The sequence below is a fragment of the Bison bison genome, unplaced genomic scaffold (genome assembly GCF_000754665.1).
Source record: "Bison bison bison isolate TAMUID 2011002044 unplaced genomic scaffold, Bison_UMD1.0 scf7180017864371, whole genome shotgun sequence".
Classification (NCBI taxonomy): domain Eukaryota; kingdom Metazoa; phylum Chordata; class Mammalia; order Artiodactyla; family Bovidae; genus Bison; species Bison bison.
The window spans coordinates 14,036,034-14,062,070 of NW_011494943.1; the positions used below are offsets into that span (position 1 = coordinate 14,036,034).

The window sequence follows — 26,037 nt, forward strand, 5'->3', positions numbered from 1 at the left end:
CCCCACCCCCACCTCCCCCCAGTCCCCAAACGGAGGGGAAATGCGACGGCCCATCAAGTGGCAAAAAACTAGATTTACAAGAGGAAAGAGGCGCATTGTTCAAAATGGAGATTGCATTGTTGCAGTTCGCAGGCCACACGCTCGCTCGCTCGCTCACTCTCTCCCCTCAACCCCCTCTTTTTCCTCTTAAAAATGTGTGCCAGTGCAGTGTCTCCACCGGGCATAGTTGAAACTTTGGCACACACATATCCATTGCATTCATTTTTCTTCCCTTGTTTTGGTTTGGTTTTTTGGAATGAAAGAAGCTTCTTGTTTTTGCAAACCTCTTTGCATTTCTAATGTGGTTTCTTTTAGATTTTTCGTCTATAATCGGTTCCTAAAAAAAGGGAATGGAGGACTCAGACAGATTGTGCCATACAAACACACACACACACAACATGCTTCTCTTCACACCCCGAGCTGTGTGGTTTTTAAACTGTCTTAAAGAAATGGATCAGTTGGGCTAGTAGGGGAGCCTTATCTGGTCCTGTGTGTGTTTTTATTCTTGAGTGCTGATGGGCTTGTGCAACAGTTGCTGGTGAATGGCTGATTAAAAAGCAAAGAAGAAAAACCAAAGAAAACCAAAACAAATTTGCTATTTTATCTGATTCCAATATCATTTTGGTAAAATGCAAAATAAGAGACCTCAGGAACTTGCGTCTTAACTAATTTGATCCCTTTGCCTGAGAAATGCAGTTTCCTGTCACCTGTTGCAGAGACGTATGGTTGATCATGCAGATGTAATTGCTGAAGATGAACTTTTGGACCAACTTCCAAGTCACACAACAGAAGTATAGGGAAATTTAATGCAAAATGACTTTTTCTTTTCATTCTGTTTCTGAGGGTAATAAGTCCTCCCTGATTTCTCCATGGTGACTCCTGTTTTCTCACAGAGCTTCTCTACGCTGGTGCTGAGATACATTTTGTTTATTTAAAAAACACACATACACACAATGGCTGCTGTGTATTAAATTCGTAGTTGCAGTTTACTGAATTGTGAAAAAAAAAATCATAATTTATAGCAGTAACCTACAAGGTCTTTTCCTTTGTATTTTTTTAAAATCTGAACTAAATTAGAAACCAGTTTTCAGAGCATTTCCGAATTAAAGTTCATGAAGGAATAGAGTCTTACAGTGATAAAGGTGTGTCATTTGTTTTTAAAAGAGACTGGACCAGCCCTCAAATAAAAACTTCAACAAAGACAAAAAAAAAAAGAGAGACTGGAATAGGAGAAGTGGTTAAATGTAAATGTGCCTTTTTTTTTTTTAATAAGTGTTTAAATACTCATTGGAGGAGTATGAGTATTAAGTCAGATGTAAGCCCATTTAGCTTGTCCTCCCAGCAAAGGAAAAAGGTCATTTCTTTTGCCTGACAGTAATATCTGCCTGTCTGTGGGGTGGAGTGAGGGAGAGCTGGCAGGAGAAGGAAGAGAATCCATCAGATGTCAAGTGTGTATGTCTTGTATGTGGAAAGGACTACACATCATTCTTGCCAACTTACTTTTAGTGCATCTTTTATAGTAAAGATTTCTACCTTCTGAAATCACATGTGGTCTTTTCTACCAGGAGCCCAGAACTGAAAGACTTGTGGAGAGTAAATTATACTATTGGAGGAAGTTTTCTCAGATTAGACAGAGCTAAGGCGTTTTGGCAGGGTGGTTCAGCTAACTTTAACTCCTCTTTGAAGGCTTAGCAAGTAATATTTAGGGTTGAGAGTGGTGTATATGCTGTTAAACTACAATTTTGTGGTTAGGTTTCCTTTTTTAAAAAGATCCTTATATCTTTAAGTACTTCCATGATATTTTGTTTTTTCCAATGACATTCATAGTCTACCTTGTGTATGCTTCACCTTGATGTGAAATTAAGGGTTATATATCCTTACACTAATCTTCCAGCTCCTGTAGTCCCTAGAGCAGTGCCTCGAGCACACTGCAGGTGCTCATCGAAGGTTGGTTGGACAAATGATTGTTAGTAGGTGAGAACTTGTAATAGATGAAGTTGTGCTGATTCTCCATTGGGTACCATGATTCCTAAATATTTTGGATGTGGGAAGCTAAAAAATTGGCCTAATTAGATTTTGATAGTTTGACCAGTTTATAGTAGCAGAGTTAGTGTGTTTTGAGCTGCTGTTTCATATTGCTTGCCAGGCATTTTCCTTTCTTTATTAGATGTGGTGTTAACTTGTTAGATGTTTTACTTTTGAAACATTATTTCTCAAGATTATGGTGAAAGAGATGATACATTTTACATCCTGAACTTTTAGAATATGTCCACTTGCCTGGAATAACAATTCATGATAGTGAGTTGTTTAGGCTAAGCCCTTGTTTCATTTGTTTTATTCGGTGTACTTCTAGATAAATGTGTATATGTGTGTATATGCTTTGGAAGGAAAAATGGTCTAGAACTGGTTTAAGATATCCCAGAAGTTCATAAATAAATACATTTGGTGGATTCGAATCCACCTATGTTGTCAAGACTGAAAAGAGGAATATACTTTCCTGGTAATTTAGAGTAAGTTGATTAAGTCTTGTAAACTAGAATGTTGGCTTAAGTACTAACATAAGAATAAGAAATTATACTTGATATACTTATATACTTAGTATAAGAAATTACTCATTCATCTGTTCATATATTGAGTACTTTGTAGGTAATATACCTGTTGATGCAAGGACATTGGTTGATGTTACTAGATTAGTTTTCTAAAACCAAAGATTTAAACAAGTTTTCAGTGGTGGTGAAATGTTTTCTTCTTAATGAAGAAAAAATTTAAATGGGTATGTAAGGTCCTCACATGAAAGACGTTACTATAGGGATGGCAACTTGTTAATAAAAATTTGAAATCATCTAGTTTTGCTTAAGTTTAAAGCATTTGGTTGCATAAGGCTTTTAGTATTTTTATTGTTAAAAGTTAGAATTATTTCAGACAGTAGGTTTTATGACATACTTTTGAGGTACATTGAGAAGAATTGTATAGAAAATGTTTTGCATAGGCATTTGGTAAAATTCTGACAGTAGCTTGAAATCAAGTGTTTGCTAATTCAAGAAAGTTAAGTCAGACTTTAAAACAGAGCCGTTCTTGCATTTAACTTGTTGTGGGACTTATGAGAATACTTAGCTGTTAATTTTGAAATTCGGAACTTCTGGTGACTTCAGAAAATAGAAGCCCTGGTGTTGTCCTGGGAGAATTAGTGATTTATGTCCTCTAAGATTGTGACAGTTGAGATGGGTGGCACAGGTGCCATGAATGCACTGTCGATTTATCTGAAGAAGAATTTGTTACCCGTTCGACGATATTTATTCCCACCAGTTTCAAGCAAATATCTTTTCAGTATGCTTGGGATTCCTGATTGCTACCAGTGAGATAGATACAAAGTACTGTGGAGAGTTAAAGGAGGGCGGGCTCATAAGCTATATGGGGGAGTTGGTATGGATGTCTGCTTCCGGGATGGGCATGTGGCTAGTGAGGATGGGGATGTGGCCAGTGTGGATGGACATGTAGCTAGTGAGGATGGACAGAGGCAGGGAGGGAGTAGCATAAACCAGGGCACTGACTTTCAAGTGTGGGCAGTCTTAAGTAACCTCCTCTAGCAAGAGCCTGAGTATATGAATAAGAAACTGTTGGGCGGTAGTTAGAGAACCGGGCTACAGCATTTTTCCTCTCTCCCTCATCTGTTGGGTAAGGATTGGGCTAGATCAGTGGTCCTCAGTCATTTTTCATTTCTGGACCACCCGAGGGATGTGCTATATTCCTATCAGCACTATGCAAGGAGCGTGAAACAAAAGCACATTAAATCACGGATACTATTAAATCGCTGATTTAGCCAGCTCTTCCCCCTCTGCAAATTGAGAAAATTAATGGAGAGGTGACACCGGAAGCCCTTTCTTTTCTCTCCAGTCTATTTCAGATCTATTTCACTTGTGGTTATTGAGGATCAGTCAGAAGATATAGAAACAAGTGGATATGATTTCAGTGGGATGTCAGGAAATTTAGCGTTGCTTCTGTTCTGATTGAAAGAAGGCAGATAACTGGTGGGGATGTGGATGGGTTTTATAGCCCTGGATGGAAACATTAGTCCAGGAGGTACTTCAGAATTCTCCAAGCCTGGACAGCATCAGAAGTGTAGACAGAGGACTTCATCAGATAGGCCTCTGTAAGAATGGCAGCGTTTTCAATAGCAACAGGTATTCAGGATTATAAGAGGAATTAATAAGATCTGTTTGCAGGTATCAGTACTTGAAGAGGTTAAACATGAGAATTAAAGAAAATGAGGGCCCCAGAGAGTTATTACAAAGTTGGACGACGTGATCTGTGAGTGGTAGAGAGGTATGTCCAAGGTATGCAGGGATAGATGGTCTTGTGTACCACCCAGGCCCAGAACTCTGCTGGGGTATGAGTGGAAGTGGAGCTGGGTATTGAAATGTGTGTGTGCAACAGGACTGGGGATACTAAGGCCAGGAGCTCTGGTTTCTTTCCTCAGGTCCACCGTTTCTTCCTCTTCAGGACACTGCGTCCTCCCTGTGACTGCAGATTCTTGGAGTGGGGATGTGGAGGGTGAGAAGGTGGTGGGGGTAATGGGAGACCAGTAGTCTGGGTAACAAAGACAGGGGCAGATCCTAGCAGATACCGTCTTTGCACTGGGTAGATCCCTCGTTCCCTGCTCCTTAGCGCACTCTGAGGATCTCTTCCTAGAAGTCCTGCCAGAGTACTGATGATCACCTTGATCTCTCTCCTCTGAATGCCTGCTTGTGGCACTTAGAGCCTCATCTTCATAATTTAGCACTAGCTTAGCACTGACCCTTATTTTTCTATTTTTTTTTTCATGCTTTCAGTCCTTTAAAATGATAACCCTCAGGAGGTAGAACATTTCTTAAAAAGAAAAAACTTACAGAATGCACTTGAAAAGATTGAAAGTAAAATCATACAGATGGAGTTAAAGTGCATATAGCTAAAGATAATGTTTTAATTGTTTTGTCTACTGGTATATATCAAATTCTTTTATGTATTTTTCTAGATACTAAGTTACATTACTCAAATGTTTTTTGATTGCTGAATGATTTTTAAAAATAGTAACAGTAAGAGCTAACATTTATTGGACATGTGAATTGCTGAATTATTTTCAACTAATATTGAATAAAAGTTGCATTTAGAAATACAAAAACATTTTAAAAGTTGCACTTTTTTTTTTAAATTTTGATTTTCTTCCTTTGGCTGCCACGAGTCTTAGCTGCAGCATACAGACTTCTGTGGCTACGGTGCAAAGGCTTAGTTGCTCCAAGGCATGTTTGATCTTGGACCCCTGATCAGGGATTGAACCTCTGTCTCCTGCATTCAAAGGCAGACTCTTAACCACTGGACCACCAGGGGAATCCCTAAAGGTTGCATTTTTAAAATAGCAGTTTTATTGAGATACAGAATACATAGCATAAAATTCACCTTTTAAAACAAAGGTATTATTCAGTGGTTTTTAATGTGTTCACGGAGTTGTGAATGTATCACCCCTACCTAATTCCAGAATATTTTTATCACCCCAACAAGAAACAGTGACAGTCACAGCAGTCACTCCTTGTTCTCTGCCTCCCCTGCTCCATCTCCTGGCAACCACTACTTTCATTTTCTGTTGATTTGTCTCTCATGGAAATTTCTTATGAAAAAAAATCATACAATATATAACTTCTTTCATTTAGATTAATGGTTTCAAGGTGCATGGATCTTGGAGCATGTAACAGTACTATATTTAAATAATATGCCTTTATATGGATATACCACTTTTTGTTCATCCATCCATCACTCCATGGGCATCTGAATTGTTTCCACTTTTTGGCTATAGTGAGTAACACTGCTGCTAATGTTCATGTATAGGTTTTTGTCTGGACAAGATGTGTTCATTTCTCTTGGGTATATCCTAGGAATGTTATAGCTGGACTAATTACAAATACTTTTTTTTGATACAAATACAATTTAAATAGAATCACTTTAACCAGACTTACTTTTTTTGTTTGGAATTGTTTTGAAACAGTTCTCTTAGGATGAATGAGAGCTAGTTTGTTTGTAAGTCTTCCAAAATATCTGTGATTTTTGCATTGCTTTTGGTCAGCTTGGAGAATTTATTCCAGATTTGTCAGAGAAGGAGCAGTGTCAGTGGAGTCATATTTTCACACCGTCAGTGTGAGCACGTGTGTCAGGCTTTGGAGACACCCAGGTGTGTAAATAAACTCACTACGAAGTCTTAGGCTATCTTGATACATGAGAATCTCAGGATTCTAGGTAAATCTTTTATGAATGTCAAGGATCTAGAGAGGTGGCATGTAGCATAGAGATTAAACCGTGAAGGACCTGGAACCCATCCTCATGGATGAATGAATGAACGTATGAATCCGGGCTCTGTGATGATGGGCATTTTGCTCAAGTCTTTGTACCTCACTTTCCTCTTTTGTAAAATACCGTAGTACTGGATTCAGTGTGTTGTGAGGGCCGAATGGCTTAATGTGTGTGAAACGCCTAGAACAGTGCCTGGTACTGGGTAAAGATTCAATAAATAGTAGCTATTCTTGTCTGTTGATGTGTTCCTGAATTGTAAGCTGAGATTCTGTGAAAATAGAGGAACCTTACCTACAGTGTAGCAAGGTAGTATTTTATTCTGTAGGAAAACTGTCAGTTGACTCACAGGGTAGAAAAATATTTTGAAGACCACATTTAAGTAAAAGTGCACGTTAAACTAGAGCTTTATCCCCCCCTCCTTTAAAAAGGTTATTAAACGTTTAACTTCCCCATTCAGAACATTTAGTTTACCCAACATCGGATTTATTCTAGAACTATAATAAAAAATACATTGGCTTCTGATATTTACCGTTAAAATAGAAAAAGTGCTCTTGATAATATCAGCTCTCTGGTAGTTCCTTCTCCAAGACATCTTCCTCTGCCTTTTCCTTAAACCCCAGTTTTCCAGGTTTTCAAACCAGCCCCTGGCCCTCTCACTACGTCCCTCCTTCCCCTGAGATCTCATCTGTTCTCAAGTTGTTTTTAAAAATTGCAGTGAAAAATTGTAAAACAGTGCAGTTTTATTCCTTTGGGAAAATACACATAATATAAAGATGAAAATGAAAATTATCTATAATCCCACCACCAAAGATACCCATTGGACGTGTGTGTGTGCATGTTTAATTCCATTTACTGCAACATGTTCTTAGTAATATTTTTTAGAAGTTATGACTAAGATGAAATAAACTGATTGTTTTCCCTTGATATACAGCAAACTTTTCCCATGTCTTGGTTTCTTCTTCTCTTTTTAGCCATGCCACACAGTCAGTCTGTGGGATCATAGTTCCCTGACTAGGGAGTGGACCTGGTCCCGGCAGTGAACACTAGCCTGCTGCACTGCCGGGGGGTTTCCTGAAACTTTTTTGTGCTGCTTTCTCTGTTGATTCTGTTTCTTGGGTCCTACCGCCCCCTTGGTTTACTTGTCTGTTTCAGCACAATCTCTAGTTGCTTCCTAGGAGTGGGTGCATGATAAATAAACTTGTTTTTTTTTTAAATCATTATGTATCTGAAAATGCCCTTTTCAGTTCTAATCCTTGGTAAAGAATTTGGCAGGGGGTAGGGTTCTAAATTTAAAAAAGCACTTTCACTGAAAGGTTTGCTTTGGTGTGCTCCAGCATCGAGGATTGCTGTTGTGAGGTGAAGGGCCATCCTGATTACCTCATGTCTGACCTGTTTTTATCCCTCCAAAATCACTGTGGACTGTGACTGGAGCCACAAAATTAAAAGACGTTTGCTCCTTGGAAGAAAAGTTATGACAAACGTAGACAGTGTATTAAAAAGCAGAGACATCACTTTGCCGACAGAGTTCTGTATAGTGAAAGCTATGATTTTTTCAGTAGTTTATGTACGGATATAAGAGTTGGACCATAAAGAAGGCTGAGCACTGAAGAATTAATACTTTTGAATTGTGGTGCTGGAGAAGACTCTTGAGAGTCCCTTGGACAGCAGGGAGATCAAACCAGTCAATCCTAAAGGAAATCGACCCTGAATACTCATTGGAAGGACTGATGCTGGAGCTGAAGCTCCAATACTTTGGCCACCTGATGCGGTGAGCTGACTCATTTGAAAAGACCCTGATGCTGGGAAAGATTGAAGGCAGGAGGAGAAGGGGGCGACAGGATGAGATGGTTGGATGGCATCACCGACTCAATAGATACGAGTTTGAGCAAACTCCAGGAGATAGTGAAGGACAGGGAAGCCTGGCGTGCTGCAGTCTGTGGGGTTGCAAAGAGTCAGACAAAACTTAAGTGACCGAACAGCAACAAAGCTTTTAGGCTCTTTTCATGGTCCCCAGTACTCTGAAGTTAAAGGGACTGCATATCCCTTGATGTGGCTCTTTTTCACTCATTCTGCCTGGGTACTTGGTGGGCCCTTTTAATCTGCAGACTCATACTCTTTAGTTCTGAGAAAATGTCTTTATTATTTGCTAATTTTCCCCCAAATTTGATCTGTTCTTTTGTTGAACTTCTCTTTAGTTAGATGTTAGGAATTTTAGACTGTTCATGTAAAATTTCTTGTCTTTTTCAATTCTTTTTATCTGGTTGTCAATTTGGTCTGCTTTCTGGGAGATTTTCTCTTCTGAGCTTTCTATTAAATCAGTTTTTATTTCAGCTGTCAGATGTTTAATTTCTAAAAACTGTTTTCTGTGTTCCTTTGCATCCTGTTTGTTTACACAGTATCTTTTGTTTCTCATTATTGATAATTTAAAAAAAATACTAAAGTGCAACTTATATATAGTAAGTTCACCATTTTTAGTGTACAGTTTTGACTCTTTAGGTTTTAGCAAATAAATAGTCATGTAACCACTACTACCATGAAATACAGAACAGTTCCATCACCTCACCTAAACTGTGCTCCAGTAGTCAACTCCTCTCCCTCACCCCAGGCCACACTGATCTATTTTCTGTCCCTGCAGTTTTGCCTTTCCCTGAATATCATATAAATGGGATTACAACCTATCTAGCTTTCTGAGTCTGGCTTCTTTTACCGAGTATAATGCATTTGAGGTTTATCCAAGATATGGCTTGTGTCTTGGTCATTCCTTTTTGTTGCCAACTAGGTATTTCATTATATGAATATACCACAGTTGGTTTATCCATTCACCCATTTAAGAACATTTGAGTTGTTAAAGGAGATCAGCCCTGGGTGTTCTTTGGAAGGACTGATGCTAAAGCTGAAACTCCAGTACTTTGGCCACCTCATGTGAAGAGTTGACTCATTGGAAGACTCTGATGCTGGGAGGGATTGGGGGCAGGAGGAGAAGGGGACGACAGAGGATGAGATGGCTGGATGGCATCACCGACTCGATGGATGTGAGTCTGAGTGAACTCTGGGAGATGGTGATGGACAGGGAGGCCTGGAGTGCTGCGATTCATGGGGTCGCAGAGAATCGGACACGACTGAGAGACTGAACTGAACTGAGTTGTTTTTAGGTTTTGGAGATTATAAATAAAACTGCTCTAAACATTCACTTAGAGGTTTTTGTGTAAACGTAAGTTTTCCTTTTTCACGGGTAAAGAGGAGTGGAATCACAGGGTTGTATGCTAAGCGTATTTTAACTTCCTAAGAAACTGCCAAACTGTTTTCTTTTTTAAAAATAATTTTTATTTATTTATTTTTGGCAGTGCTGGGCCTTCGTTACTGCTCTAGCTTTTCCTCCAGTCGCGGTGAGCGGGCGCTGCTCTTGTTCTGGAGCACAGGCTCTTGTTCTGGAGCACAGGCTCTAGCTCAGACTTCAGTTGTTGCGGCACTCGGGCTCAGTAGCTGCAGCTCTTGAAGTCTAGAGCACAGGCTCAGGAAGTTGTGGTGCGTGGACCTAGCTGCTCTGTGGCATGTGGGATCCTCCCAGGTCAGGAATTGAACCCGTGTCCCCAGCAATGACAGGCAGACTCTTGACCACTTAGCCACCAGGGAAGCCCCAAACTCTTTTCTAGTTAAGCATTTCCAGTTAAACATTTTGCATCCTCACCAGCAATGGATGAGGGTTCTAGCCATTCTAATAGGTGTATAGTGGTATGTTTCAGGGCTTCCCTGGTGGCTCAGACGGTAAAGAATCCGCCTGCAGTGCGGGAGACCTGAGTTCAATCCCTTGGTTGTGAAGATCTGCTGGAGGAGGGCATGGCAACCCACTTCAGTATTCTTGCCTGGAAAATCCCCATGGACAGAGGAGCCTGATGGGCTACAGTCCATGGGGTCACAGAGGTATATTTCATTATGGTTTTAATTTGCATTTCCCTAATGGTAATGCTGAGCATCTTTTCATGTGCTTCTTTGCTGTGAAGAAAATCATTGGTGAAGTGTCTGCTGAAATATTTTGCCGTTTTTCACTGAGTGGTTTTCTTGTTACTAAATTTCGAAAGTTCAGCTAACATAATTATTTATGCTATATAGTTTCCCGAAGCTCTTTTCCTTTTTTCAGAGCATTTTCTTCGTGGATGCAACATCCCCACTTAACTAAGGACATTTATTATAGTTTTTTTTGTGTTGGGTGGAGGTCAACTGCACCTCGTGAGTTGTAGGATATTAGTTTCCCAACCAGGGATCGAACCTGGGCCCGTGGCAGTGAAGTGCCAAGTCTTAACCCCTGGACCACCAGGGAATTCTCTATTATAGGATTTTTTTTTTCCACTTTGTTTCTTTTGTTTCATCAGCCTCCGTTCTTATGTTTTAGTTTTTTCCTCTTTGACATTGGAGGCTTCTTTTCAAATGCCTCTTGACCCTCAGCTGTTCACATTTAGGAGTGAAGCGCTGGGTACACACTTTGTGGGTGCCCATGGCTTGACAGTTGGTGGGTTTCACTGTGAAGTAATGGGGCGCTGGGATCCCAGATATCAATGTTTTTGTTTTTGTGTATTTGTTTTCTCTTTCACACTTCTATTATTCTCATATGAATCTGTTTTTTTTTTTTTTTTTCCCTTTTTTGCCTGTGCCACGAAGCATGTATGATCCTAGTTCCCTGAACAGGGATCGAACCTGTGCCCCCTGCATTGGAAGCGACAAGTTTTAACGACTGGATTGCAAGCAAAGTCCTCTATTTGGTTTCTTAAGGGAAGGTTTCTTCCATCTTTTACTGGGATCTGGAAGTAGGGGTCTGAGGGTGAGTGCCAAGTACCCTGGGAAGCTGGGGGTCAGGTGGCTAGAGTTCACGGTTAGAGTAGGCACCCTTCACTAAATTTCCCTGTTAAAAACCTGAGCAATCTTTTTTTTAAATTGTGGTATAATTGATATAAGGGCTTCCCAGGTGGTACAGTGGTAAAGAATCTGCCTGCCAATGCAGGAGATGCAGGTTGGGTCCCTAGGTCAGGAAGATCCCCTGGAGTAGGAAGTGGCAACCCACTCCAGTTGCCTGAAACATTCCATGGACAGAGGAGCCTGGTGGACTGAGCATACACATGCCCATAATTGATATATAACTTAATTTTAGTTGCAGGTATACAACATAATGATTTGGTATTTCTATATATTGCCAAATGATCGCCACAGTAAGTCTAGTTAACATCTGTCAACATATCAATACATAGTTACACAACATGTTTTTCTCTTGTGATGAGAAATTTTGAGATCTACTCTGTTGCTGCTGCTGCTAAGTCACTTCAGTCGTGTCCGACTCTGTGCGACCCCATAGACGGCAGCCCACCAGGCTCCCCCATCCCTGGGATTCTCCAGGCAAGACCACTGGAGTGGGTTGCCATTTCCTTCTGCAATGCATGAAAGTGAAAAGTGAAAGTGAAGTCGCTCAGTGGAGTCCAACTCTTAGCGACCCCATGGACTGCAGCCTACTAGGCTCCTCCACCCATGGGATTTTCCAGGCAAGAGTACTGGAGTGGGGTGCCATTGCCTTCTCCTATCTCCTCTGTTAGCAGCTTTTAAATATACAATACATACACTACATACGCTTTCTTAAGCATAGTTACCATGTTGTACCATACACGTCTGTGACTTACTTGTAACTGCAAGCTTGTGTCTTTTGACTCATCTTCACCCATTTTGCCCACCCACTATCCCCTGCCTCTGGTAACCATCAGTCTGTTCTCTGTATCTATGAGCTTGTTTGTTGGCTTGTTTTTTAGTTTCCACATATAAGTGAGATCATACTGTATTTGTCTTTTTCTGTCTGACTTTATTTCACTTGGCATAATGTCTTCAGGGTCTGTCCATGTTGTCACAAATGGCAGGATTTCCTTCTTTTTTATGCCTGAATAATATTCCATATTGTGTGTGTGTACACCACATTTTCTGTGTCCATTCATCCATCAATGGACATAAAAGCTATTTCATGTCTCGATTATAAATAAAACTGCTGTAAACATTTACTTATAGCTAAAGAATAATGTTGCAGTGGACATGGAGGTGTAGATATCTTTTTGAGACAGTGATTTCTTTTTCTTGGGATGTATACTCAGAAGTGGAATTGCTGGATCATATGGTAATTCTACTTTTAATTTTTTGAGGAACTTTCATACTGTTTTCCATAGTGGCCTCACCAAGTTATATTCCCACCAGCAGTGGACAAGGGTTTCCTTTTTACCACATCCTTACCAACACTTGTTACTTCTTATCTTTTTGATAATAGCCACAATGACAGGTGTGAGGCGATGTCTCACTGTGGTTCTTTTCTCTTTGTTCTGGTATGTTTTTATCTTTTGTACTTCTTTGTTGTCAATTTACCAAGTGTTGAGAAGAAAAGGATAGTAGTTCATGTTACATATTAATTGTGTGTAAAGTGAAGTCACATTAAGTATTTCTCTACAAAACAGTTTAAAAATAGCTTAACCTAATACTTACTCAGAGTGCAAGGTAATGTGTTAAAAACCTTCATGACACCCAGTGATGGATAAATCGGCCCCTATTCCCAGGAGTTCTCAAGAGTGAATAATAACACAGTACATAAATATAAAATAACATAGGGCAGGCCATGGTAAATGCTGTAAGAAAAACAAATTAGGGAGAGAAGTCATATTCTATTTGGGAGGTCAGAAATGGGGTCAAGAGCAAGGTTAAATTTGAGATATGTCTCGAAAGTTGGGTAGGATTTCTCCAGGTGGAGATGGAACAGGAAGAGAAAAGGGAGCTGAAAGGTACCAGATGAGAGGAACGTGCACATTCAGACAAGACTGCAGATAAGTGGAGTTTATATTTTGGTCCAACTTCAATAAATGCCAGTTTGAGGAAATTGTACTTAGTAGGCAGTGGGGAGTCATTGAATGTTTTAAAGCTGGAATGTGTCATGATAAAGCTGAGCTTTTTGAAAAAGTAATCTGGCTTTGGTGTATAAAATTTTGGGGGAACAGGAGGGGGCTGATATAAAATAAGGTTCTGTCCTAAGGCTTTACCAAATAGTTAAGCTCTACTGTACAGTCATTCCTTAGTATCTGTGGGTGGTCGGCTCTAGGACCGACCCCTCACCATGATACTGAAGTCTGCTGGTGCCCAAGACTCCAGTCCTCCGATGCCGAACTCCTGGATATGGAGGGTTGAGTGTGTTTGCTGTGATTACTCGTAGTGACTAAACCTTTACACTAATCTTAGTTCACATTCCTGATTTTTTTTTTAAGGCTTTATATGTATTCCTGATGTATTATAAATATTATATAACATGCGTGCGTGCTCAGTCGCTCAGTCATGTCCGATTCTTTGCAGTCCCATGGACTGTAGCCCACCAGGCTCCTCTGATCATGGAATTTTCCAGGCAGAAATACTGGAGTGGGTTGCCATTTCCTACTCCAAGGGATCTTTCCAACCCAGGGATTGATCCCACGTCTCCTGCATTATTCAGGCAGGTTCTTTACCACTAAGCCGCCTGGGAAGCCTCGTTTATATATAACATGTATAGATACTTTATAATAAAAAATGCATTTTCACTGGCAGTGTATGAAAGTGTCTATTTCACCAGCACTGGTTATTTATAAACCAGCTTTGCATTCAGTGGGTTAAAAGCTCTCATTTGCATTTTTTTTTTTTTATATTACTCATAAAATCTAATACCTCCGTGGCCTCTGACACCCACATCTCTGAAGTCATGGTTTCCTTCCTGTGTTTTAACTCATGGATGAGTGACTCCTTCTTGAACCCCTCTTGGAAGTCCTATAGGCACATCTAATTCCACATGTTCCAAATAGAGTTCATGCTTTAATGACTGCTCCTGACCTCCCATTTCCTTCTCAGTTAATAATGGCACTGCCCACTGAATTGCCCAAGTCAGAAGTGAGGAAGTGACAGATTCCTCCCTGTGCCTCACCCTCCATTTGCAGGCTTGTCACCAGCTCTTGTTCAGTTTACATCTTATGTCTCTTTTAAATATCTTTCAGTTCTCTTGTCCATCCGTGCTAATGGTAACCTGAATCAGGCCTTCTTTATCCTGTACTTGGTCTCTCAAGGAACCAGCCTGCCTGCCTGGTCTCCTTTTTTCCATTCATCTCTCGTTTCCATCTTCCAGGTACATACTGCTCTGCTCTGAGACAAAGCTGACCATGTTATGCCCTTTCTTATAAATCTTCTGTGGGAAAATGAGTATGTGTGTTAGTGTATGTGGATAGTTCTGACTTGACTTTTGCTTCCTCTGCCGGCCTCATGTTCTGTTGCTTCGCTGAATTGTTCATTTATTTAAAAAATACCTGTTGAGAACCTGCTGTGTTCCAAGCACTCTGTGAGATAAAGCCGCAAACAAAGCAGATGTGGCCCCTGCCCTGAATCCACAGGGGAAGGTAGCCAGTGTATCAGTGAGAGAAGTGCTTCCAGAGGGGGCGAGTAACAGTGACTTTGTGGTGTGTGTGTATGGGGGGCTGTCACAAAAGCCTCCTTAAAGAGGTGACAGTTGAGTTCAGAATTGAAGCAGCTGGGGTAGGGGAAGGGAAAGAGGACTCTAGGCCATACGATCATTGCATGAAATAGACTGGAGGGAAAACCATGAAGGATCAGAGTGATGTGATCAGATGAGTGTTGTTCCCCCCCCCCCCCGGCTACAGGCTAGAGGATGAATTGGAGTTGCATAAGAATTAATGAAGGAAATTAGGCAGCTGAAATAAACCAGGTGATAGATTTTGTACCTTGGAGAGAAATATTAAAAAAATACTCGGTTGGCCAAAAAGTTCATTTGGTTTTTTTCATAACATCGTACAGAAAGACCCAGACAAACTTTTTGGCCAACCCAGTAATTTAGGACTTAGAATGACACATCTCGGTGATAGACGGGTTAGATGGGGTATGGTCAAAGTTGACTTGACTTCTAAATCTCCTTTGTTTTTTTGTTCACAGCTTATTTCTCTTCACCTTAAATTTGACTGTCAAGCAGTACTGAATTTCTCTGTAAAAGTTCCCCTCACACTGTGCTTCTGTGCTGTGCTCAGTTGCTCAGTATGTCTGACTCTTTGTGACCCCGTGGACAGTAGCCCGCCAGGCTCCTCAGTCTGTGGAATTTTCCAGGCAAGAATACTGGAGTGGATTGCCATTTCCTACTCCAGGGGATCTTCCTGACCCGGGAATTGAACTTGTATGTCTTGTGTCTCGTGCGTTAGCAGGCCGATTCTTTACCATTGCACCCCCCGGGAAGGCCTCCCCTCACACACCTTCCAGTTACTCACTGCTGTGATGGTTCACTCCCAGTCAGCCATCCATAGCCTACCCAGCTTGCCTTCTCTGGTCACCATTCCCTTGTCCTTAGGCGGGACTGAGTTCTTTTATCTCTCCCCTACCCCCCCAGGACTGTATGCATTTATATATTGTTCAGTTTCCAAGTATTTGAGGGTTTTCAGAGGTGTCTTTCTTTCTGTTACTTTTTTCTAACTTAATTTCATTGTGTTCATATGACTGTACTTTTGTAAAGCATCTTTAAAGGTTTGTTTTGTGCCCCCAAATGTTGTTTGTCTAGGTGAATGTTCCAAGTGTACTTAGAAAGAAGGTGCATTCTTCTGCTGGTTGGTAGAGTGTTCCTGAAGAGTCAGGTTAGGCTGGTTGCAGTGTAAAGGTCTTCTGTATCCTTGCTAATTTTCCACCGGCCTGTTCTGTTGATTACCAAGAGAGAAATGTTGACGTCTACAATTACTGTCACAGATTTGCCTATTTCTCTCTGGAATTCTGTTAAGTTTTCATGTATTAATATTTTGAGGTTCTGTTATTAAGTCCATAAACATTTAGGGAGGATTATTCAATCCCTTCATCATTAACCTTTTTTTTTTTTTTTTTTTAAGTATTTATTTATTTGGCTACACGAGGTCTTAGTTGCAGCACGACAACTCTTAGTTGGGACATGTGGGATCCAGTTCCCTGAGAGGGATTGAACCCAGGCCCCCTGCATTAGGAGCACAGAGCTTAGCCACTGGACCACCAGGGAAGTCCCCATCATTTTATCTATATTTGTTAAGACATTCTGCTGAAATGGACTGTAATTATGTGGCTGTCTCCTTGGTTAGAGCCTGCGTTAGAGCAGGGAGGGTCTCATTCATCTCTCGCCTCTCAGCACCTCCTCTGTCTCTAGTATGCAGTAGGCAGCACCGGTAATTGTTGAATTGCGTGTTAAAAAAAAAAACCTGGATTCTTTTCACTCTTAGTTTTGCCCTGTCCAGTATGGCAGCCACTAGCCATGTGGGGCTATTTAAATTAAGTAAAATTCAGACTTCAGTTCTTCATTGGCACTAGCTACATTTCCCATGCCCAGGAGCACGGGATGTAGAACATTTGGGTCATTTCTTACCATCACAGAAAGTTCCCTTGGGCTGAGTGGTTTGTTGTAGTCGGTCTGCTTCTGCTAGACTGTGGGAGTTTATCCCTTTTCCTCTGGCTTTGTATTTGCTCTGAATCCTGCGTGGCCTGGGTTAGCCCCCGCACTCTGACTGTGGTTCTCTGTTAAGCCTGTCAGCAAAGCATTATTTGTCCATGTGATGGTGTTGAATTTCTGGAGTGAGATTTGGACTCATCTTTGGGAAGATGGCATCATTTGTTGTTCTTTCTGGGAGGGAAAGAGGAGAGACAGTCAGCTAACCTTTAGTTTTAAAAAAATCTGTCATGGTCCTGAGAAAATTAAGTGAAGTCATAGATGTAAGAAGGGAAAAAAGAATTAAAATTCTTCAGAGATTTTTAGATGAGACACTTAGTTTGACAACTAAGAGAATTCCGTATTGTAAAAGTCTGAAAGTTGGTTTGTGAACTGAGTACCGAGAGGTCATCTCAGTTTGCTGCTGCTGCTGCTGCTAAGTCGCTTCAGTCATGTCTGACTCTGTGTGACCCCATAGACGGCAGCCCACCAGGCTCCCCCATCCCTGGGATTCTCCAGGCAAGAACACTGGAGTGGGTTGCCATTTCCTTCTCCAGTGCATGAAAGTAAAAAGTGAAAGTGAAGTCACTCAGTCGTGTCCGACTCTTCTCGACCCCATGGACTGCAGCCCACCAGGCTCCATCCATGGGATTTTCCAGGCAAGAGTACTGGAGTAGGGTGCCATTGCCTTCAGTTGTCTGAGTTCTGTATAAAACCTCTTTCTCAGGAGTCTCTGGACAAATGACTTAACTACTTTAATAGTTTTCAAGGAAAAGACATCACTTTTGGGGTGGGATTCTTTTGTTATTAAAGTGATGTTAAATTGCAATTATGGAGCCTCAGCACATTTGCCAAGAAACCTGATGCTTAGACTCTTCTCTCCTCATGGATGTGCCCTAGAATTCATTCACTTGGGAGACTGCCTGGCCGAGTGATTCATGCTGAATGACTGTGTTCAGTAGGTGCACTTTCTGCGTTTTACTGTCATGGCTTCCTCCTTGATTTCAGTATGCTAACGTTGCCTCCTTTGAGGTCTGTTTATAGTATATCCTATTTATGGAACTTAAAAAGCATTTCAGAAACGCACACATTAATCTGTGAGGAATTTCTCATCTTGTCCTTTTTCCTTCTAATGCTTGCATGGCTATATCAAGACTTGTCTGAGGAGATAGTCTGGCATTTAAAATAGCTAATAAAATGTTAAACTTTCCTATCAGTGCAGTTTTCCCTGTTCTTCTAGACATCAGAATTCTTTCACACACTCCTTGAAGTCTTAATAAATTACCCTTTTCTCCAACTTAGGACCATAATCTGCTTTCAAAGTATTATTCAAATAATAAAAAAATTGAAAAATGATTTTACTGTAATTTCAGATACATATTTGAGCTTTTTAGTTTGAATTATCTGGGTGAAATACCTCAGATTTCTGATTCTCTGTAAACTTGGAACATTGCCTTTATCCAGATATATTATTGTCCTTAATTATAAATAACTTGAGTTATAAATCCTCCCTGCGTTTTAGGAGAAACCTAACCGTGGGAGATTGTGTATGGCAGGGGTCACAAACTTGAATGCTGCAGAGTCCAAGTGAATTAAAGATGTGAAGTGGCCTTTTTTTTCCCCTTTACTAATAGTGCATAATTGCAATTGGTGTTAAAGTTTATTTGCCTTGAAAAGCTAGCCCTTTGGAATTTTAGGCCCTTTTTGCTTTTACAGACAGTGCTGTTCTAAATGTGCTAGAGATGTATCTTTAGTCACCCAGACTGGTGTTTCTATAAGGTAGATCCCTAAGATAAGATTGTTGGGTCGCATTTAATAGGCTGAGCCAGGTTATACTCTCATTACCTATTTGTTTTTAGACCTTCCCCAATCTGTGTTTATGTGGCTTTTAAATGGATTTTTTCTGGAACTTACCGAAGTTTACTCAGATCTTTAGCAGGTGTTCTTGGATATAGACTAGGCCCAAAGTCCTTTCCTCATCAATTTATTGGTAAATATACTTACTTGTAATACGAGAGCCTGAGGTTTAGCTCCTGAACTATGTCTCTGACAGTTATCTGACCAAGTGGGAATGGAATTCTTTATTGCTCCTTAGCTTGAATTTGACCTTCTAGAAGCCATTCCTCTGTGACTAGATGATCCTAGTGGGCAAGGAATTGGCAAACTTTCTCTTATAAAGTGCTGGATAGTAAATATTGTGGTCTTTGTGGGCTAGACTGTTTCTGCTGTAACTACTCAACCCTGCCATTGTAGCATGATAACAACTGGAGACGAGCATGGCTGTGTTTGAATAAAACTTTATTTATAAAAACAGCCTTTGGCTGGCCAGTTTGCCAACCCCTTTCTGAGCTCTTGAGGTCCATTCATCTGTGATTTGGATAACTAGGTTAGGAAAAGACCTTTGAATTTTTAAAATACCAGTTGAAAGTCTAGTAAGAACTTCAGTTTTTAATTTTTACTTTTTATCAGGAAAGAACTACAGAAAACTTAGAAGACTCAGAAGATAGCACTAATAGTTTGGTCACTCCTTACATAACCAGCTTTGTGTGGATGTGTGTGTATTTATATGAGGAATACTTATTTGTGCATAGAAATGTACCTTTTAAAAAAACCAAAAACTAGATAATGCATAATCTTTTCCCTTATCCCATGAGATCTTAGTATGTCTTTAAATAATGTGTCTATGAAAATGTCTGCTCTCATGGAGTCATGGATTTTAAAGATCAGTTTTGTATTTAGCCACCTCTTTTCTGATTGTTTCTAATAGCTTATTTGTTGGGTTGGATTTTCCAGGAATAAAGTTGCATCATTTTCAAACATGAATCATGTGCATACATCTGCTATTCTTATGTTTATTTCTCCTTTTTTTTTTCCTTTTCAAATTGCATTACCTACCATCTCCAAAGCAATGTTAAATACTAGTTGAAATGAGAAGCATCTTCGTGTTCTTTCTAAATTCAATGAGACTGATGCTAATATTTCACTGTTAATTGTTACGCTATGACTTTTTTGCCTTTTGCTGTAAGCATATAGGGATATTTCATTTTGATTTTGAATTTAAGTGCATTGTTGCTTGTGTAATGTGCTTGCAGTTTCTTCTGGTCTGTGGCTTGTGTTTCTTTCTTTTAACTGTCTAATCCATGAGCACATTTTGTCTCTCCATTAATTCAAGTCTTTGATCTCTTTCATCACTTTTTTTTTGTTGTTCTAATCATACTGGTCCTGTTCATATTATTCCGTTGTATCTAAATCTCTCATGAGTTTTGGTGCTATTATATCTGGTGCTTATTTTTTTTAATTTGAACGTGGGGGCTTCCCTGGTGGTTCGGTAGTTAGGACTCTGTGCGTCCAACGCAGAGGGCAGGATTTGATCCCTGATTGGAAAACTAAGATGCCGCATGCCTCATGGTACGACCAGAAGAAGAAGAATTTGAATTTCCACTTATTAATTGTTATAATAAAAATATAATTGATTTTTGTGTATTGATCTTTGTGACCTTGTTAAACTCAACTGCTAGTCTGGTAGATTTTTGCGGGGGTGGCGGTTTTCTTGGGATTTTCTACATAGGTAATCATGTAGTCTGGCAAATAGAGATGGTTTTATGTTTCCTTTTCCAAGCTGAATTTTCTTTTTTTTAATTGAAGTATAATTGATGTACAATATTGTGTTAGTTTCAGGTGTGTAGCAAAGTGATTCAGTATATCAGTATATTCAGTGTATCAATTTTTTTTTTCTTTTTTATTCTTTTCCATTATAGTTATTACAAGATATTGAATGCAGTTCCCTCTGCTATACAGTAAATCCTTGTTTATTTTATGTATGATGGTGTGTGTCTGTTAATCCCATACTCCCATTTATCTCTACCCCCTTTCCCCTTTGGTCAGCATACGTTTGTTTTGTATGTCTGTTAGTCTGTTTCTGCTTGGTAAACAAGTTAATTTGTATTATTTTTTTAGATTCCACATAGAAGTGGTGTTTTATAATATTTGTCTTTCTCTGACTTAACTTCACTTAGTCTGATAAATCTCTAGGTTCATCTATGCCGCTTCAAATGGCATTGTTTCTTTTCTTTTTTTTAATGGCTGAGTAAGAATACTCTGTTGTGTATATATTACCACATCTTTATCCATTCATCTCTTGGTGGCCGTTTAAGTTGCTTAAGTCTTGGCTACTATAAAAATTGGCTTCTATTTAACTTCATATGTCAGAGTATGACTAAATGTTTAAAAAATGAAATCATTTGAGATTTGTTTTATGACTCAGAATATTGTCTGTTTAGGTGACTGTTCCATATGTACAAGGAAGGAAGATTCTGCTGCTATTGGGTAGAGTGTTCCTCAAATGTCAATTAGGTCAGGTGTGTTGATACTGTTGTTAAAGTCTTCCATATCCTTGTGGATTTTCCATCTACTTGTTCTGTTGATTACTAAGAGAGGAGTGTTGAAATTTACAAGCATTGTCACAGATTTGTTCTCTGTCTCCTTGCAGTTTTGTATGTTTATACTTCATGTATTTTGTGATTCTGTTGTTAGATTCATAAACATTTAGGGTTGTTTGCCTTCTTGATTATTTGACCTCTTTATTATTATGAAATGACCTTCTTTACTCTGGTAATAGTCTTTGCTTAAAATCTACTGTTTGATATTAATATAACAAATTCAGCTTCACTCTTTTTGAATAGAGAGTTAGCATGGTATATCTTTTTCTACCCTTGTACTTTTAAGTCTACTATGTCATATTTTAAAGGGGTTCCTTGTTTGTTTTTTAATCCAGTCTTATGACAGTGAATTTAGATTATTTACATTAAATATATTTATTTTTTTCTTTTTGGCTGCACTGCAGGGCTTGTGGGATCTTAGTTCCCCAACCAGGGATTGAACACTGGCCCTCGGCAGTGAAAGGGCTGTAGTCCTAACCATTGGACGGTGGCCCGCCAGGGAATTCCCATCTTTTTTCTTTTTCTTTTGGTTCCTCTGTTTCCTCTCTTTCCTGCCTCCTTTTTGCATTAGTTGAATATTGTCCTATTTTAATTTATTAGCTTTTTGGTTATATCTGTGCTACTTTTTTAGTGGTTCCTCTAGGAATTGCAAAATACTTACCTACTTAGTTTTTTATTCCTGTAGGTAAATAAAGTGTCAGAACCACAAAGGTTCACTTATCCTAGTCCCGTACCCAATGCTGTAACATATATGTCTATAGTTGGCCCTTTTTATTTATGGGGGACTGATTCCCAGGACCCCTGCAGGTAATCAACATCTCCAGATGTCAAGTCCCCTGATAAGGTGGCGCAGTACAGTCGGCCTTCTGTATCAGCCTCTGTTTACACTGAAAGCCCCACTGGACGTTGTGACAGTTTTTCGCTCTCAACCATTATACGTATTTCAAAGCGCTTAAGAGTTGAAACTACCTTTTTTTGTTCGTTTTTTAATTTGTTGCTCTTCCTTTGTTCCTGAAAGTCCAGTTTTCACTCTGGTATTATTTCTGTTTGTTTTACTATTTTTACCATTTGTTTTAAAGCAGGATTTCAGGCATCAAATTCTTGTAGTTTTTCTTTATCTGAAATGTTTTAATTTTTCCTGAATTGTTGAAGGGTATTTTTGAAGGTTATAGAATTCTGGGTTGATACTTCTGTAAGCACTTTAAAGCTGTTCCACCCTTTGCACTTATTTGAATTATTGTTCTCTTGTGCGTATTGTTGTTTTCTATTGCTGTTTGTAGGTTTTCCCTCAGCTGTATGTTCTGGGATCCTTCCATACTATGGCTTGCAGGGGCCCTCTTTGCTTGATCTGGCCAGAAAGATGTGATTTCTTTGTAGTTTCTGTAATTTGAGCCTCCCTTGAGGCAGGGGCCAGAAAGGGCGGGGGGAGTAAAATCACAAACCTGGGGTTTCCCTCTTACTCTTCAGCTCCGGGGGACCCTTTCGTCAGTCTTCTGCCCGAAAGACAGGGTTTCTCTGTGTTTTTTTCTGTTCATGTTTCTTGCCACGATCCACTGTGAGCTGCTTCTATTCCAGGAGAAAAAATAGGGAAACAGGCCTCTGCTTGTTGTTGGTTGTTGCTTCCTCTAAGTTTCCACTCTCCTAGCCAGTCCTTGTGCTTTTACCCCACCCCCCACCCCGCCCCCAGCCCCCACTGCTTTGGTGGTTGCTTCTTCTTTACTCTGTCCAGAGGTTTTAGTTGCAGCTTGGTGGAACCCTTGGCTCTAGTGAGCTTATGCCATCTTGACTTGGCTTTGGGCCACATTCTTCTTAGGAGCTGCATGGTGTTCCCTTGTGCGGAAGTACAATATAATAGTCTTTTTATTTTAGTCAGTTCCTTATTGGTGGATGTTTAAATTATTTACAGCTTCTGGCTGTTGCAAACAGTACCAAAATGAATGTATATGTACATATGTTATATGGTGAATTCTTAGAAAGGGAATTGCTGGGTTAAAAAGTATGTATTATTCTGTTATTTTTCATAGATACTTAAACATAGTATGCTTCTGGATTTTACTTGCCATTTTAAAAAAGGATTTATTTATTTTCATGTTTAGCTGCACTGGGTGTTTGCTGATGCTCACGAGCTTTCTCTAGTTGCAGTGAGTGGGGGGGATTCTCTTTGTTGCAGTGCGTGGGGGGCTTTCTCTAGTTGCTGTGAGTGAGGGGCTTCTCTTCGTTGCAGTGCGTGGGGGCTTTCTCTAGTTGCAGCGCGTGGGGGGCTTTCTCTAGTTGCGGTGCGTGGGGGCTTCTCTTCGTTGCAGCGCGTGGGGGCTCTCTCTAGTTGCGGCGCGTGGGGGGCTTCTCTTCGTTGCAGTGGGGGCGTCTCATAGTGGCGGCTTCTGTTGTTGCAGAGCACAGGCTGTAGGTGTGGGGTCTTCAGTAGTTGCGACGTGTGGGCTCAGGAGCTGTGGCCCAGGGGGCTTAGTTGCCCCACGGCATGTGGGATCCTCCTGGACCACGGATTGAACCAGTGTCCCCTGCATTGCAAGGTGGATTCTTAACCACTGGACCATCAGGGAAGACCTTATTTGCCATTTTTAAAATGTATTTTAAATTTTAGTTTAATAACTATGATTGGCCCATCATTTCTTTTGTGGAAGGGAAGGTGCTTCTCTTTGTTAGGTTTTGGTGTCACTGTTATCCTGGATTTTTTAAAAAGGACTTTTAAAATATTTTCCTTTTCTGCCCTCTGAAATATATTGAAAACCATCTGAGCTGTTCTACGGATAAGAGTTCACTGACATCTTCCTCAGTTTCTCCTATCATTATTGGTTTGTTTTCTGTTTTTTTTTTTTTTTTTCCTATTTTTGATTTAGTTTTGGTGTTCAGTAATTCTTTGACAGTTGTCCTTACACTCAGGGTTTAGACTTCATTAGCATCATTTTAATAGCTTCCGTACCTGTGGTGGTTCTCGTATATCATCACCAATTTTATTTATTGTACTCAGTCCCACCTTTAAAAATTTTTTTTAACTGGAAGAAAATTGCTTTAAATGTGTTGGTTTTTGCCGTACAACAACACAGATCAGCCATGATTATACATACATCCGCTCCCTCCCTTCCTCCTACCCCACGACTCTAGGTCGTCACAGAGCACCAGGCTGGGCTCCCTGCGTACTCCCATACCATCTCACCAGCCATCTGTTTTACACAGGGTGGTGTATTTATGCTACCTTCTCCTTTCGTCCCGCTCTTTTCTTCCCTCACTGTGTCCAGAAGTCCATTCGCTCTATCTGCATCTCCGTTCCTTCCCTGCAGTTAGGCTCATCAATACCACTTTTCTAGGTTCCATGTATATGTGTCAGTATACTATGTTTATTTTTCTCTTTCTGACTTACTTCACTCTGTATTAGAGGCTCTAAATTCATCCGCCTCACTGGAACGGACTCAGATTGTTCGTTCTTTGTCATGACCGAGCAGTGTTCCCCTGTCCGTCTGTATCACATCTTCTTTGCCGTTCGCCTGTTGATGCGCATCCAGGTTGCCTCCATGTCCTGCTGTTGGAAGTGTGCTGCTGTGAACACTGGGCGCACATGTCTTTTCCAGTTATGGTTTTCTCAGGTATATGCCCAGTAGTGGGATTGCTGGCTCATAGTTCCCACCTTTTTTTGATGAGGTTAGTTCTGGTTGGGCCCTGTAGATTGCCTCTGACTGTGCGCTTCACTGTTCCACTTCCTCTTTGTGGACACTTGAATTTATGACCGTGTTCACCTTTCAGTCTCCTACATCCGTTAAGGTTCAAAAAAGAAGTGTCTTAAAGGCTCTTGCTACTACTCTGTTTCTGTCTGGTTCTCCTTGGAGTTTTTATAGTTGTGCTTTATGTTGTTTGATTGTGTGATGCCAGTTTATTTGGTTTATTAATTCATGCAGCAGCTAACTCAGGAATCTACCACGGGCCAAGCACTGTCATAAGTACTAGGCCTGACAAGTCCAACAAAAATTGTCCTGGCCATTGTGGCGGTTTCAGTCTAGTGGAGGCATATGTTAATTGAATGAAACTCTTTAAGAGTTGAAAATGTGATAAAATACTATGAGGGAAAAGATTTGAATGAATGAGGAGCTGGCTGCTTGAAGGAGTGGGAGGGAGTATCCTAGACAGCTGTGGGGAGGCAGAAAGCTTTGCGAGGTCCAGGAGGCCAGTGTTACTGAAGCCGAAAGGAAGGGAGGGTGGCTGAGGTTGGAGCAGTCGGCAGGGCCCACCTCACGGAGGGCCTTCTGGGTCTCAGGAAGGAGTTTGGATTGTAATCCAAGTACGGTGGGGACCACTGAAAGGCTGAAAGTTGAGGACTGACACAGTTCAGTCATATTTGCTTTTTATTAAGTTGTTCATGACTTCTATATCTTCATTGTAGACTGCATCCTTTATCATTACAAAATGTTTGTTTAATTTAGGGATTTAAAAATTCTGCTTACTATGAACAAAGCTAGTGGAGGTGATGGAATTCCAGTGGAGCTATTTCAAATCCTGAAAGATGATGCTATAAAAGTGCTGCACTCAATATGCCAGCACATTTGGAAAACTCAGCAGTGGCCACAGGACTGGAAAAGGTCAGTTTTCATTCCAATCCCGAAGAAAGGCAATGCCAAAGAATGCTCAAACTACCGCACAATTGCCCTCATCTCACACGCTTGTAAAGTAATGCTCAAAATTCTCCAAGCCAGGCTTCAGCAATACGTGAACTTCAGATGTTCAAGTGGGTTTTAGAAAAGGCAGAGGAACCAGAGATCAAAT

The 26,037-nt window shown here is 40.3% G+C and overlaps 1 protein-coding gene across 1 annotated transcript in view; it reads left to right on the forward strand.

Annotated features, from left to right (window-relative positions):
- Positions 1-26,037, forward strand: part of BPTF (bromodomain PHD finger transcription factor) — a 146,424-nt gene that overhangs the window by 13,982 nt on the left and 106,405 nt on the right. The window contains exon 3 of the mRNA XM_010856556.1: positions 4,540-4,607. Within this exon, the coding sequence (XP_010854858.1) occupies positions 4,540-4,607 (68 nt within the window). The remainder of the gene's footprint in view (positions 1-4,539; positions 4,608-26,037) is intronic.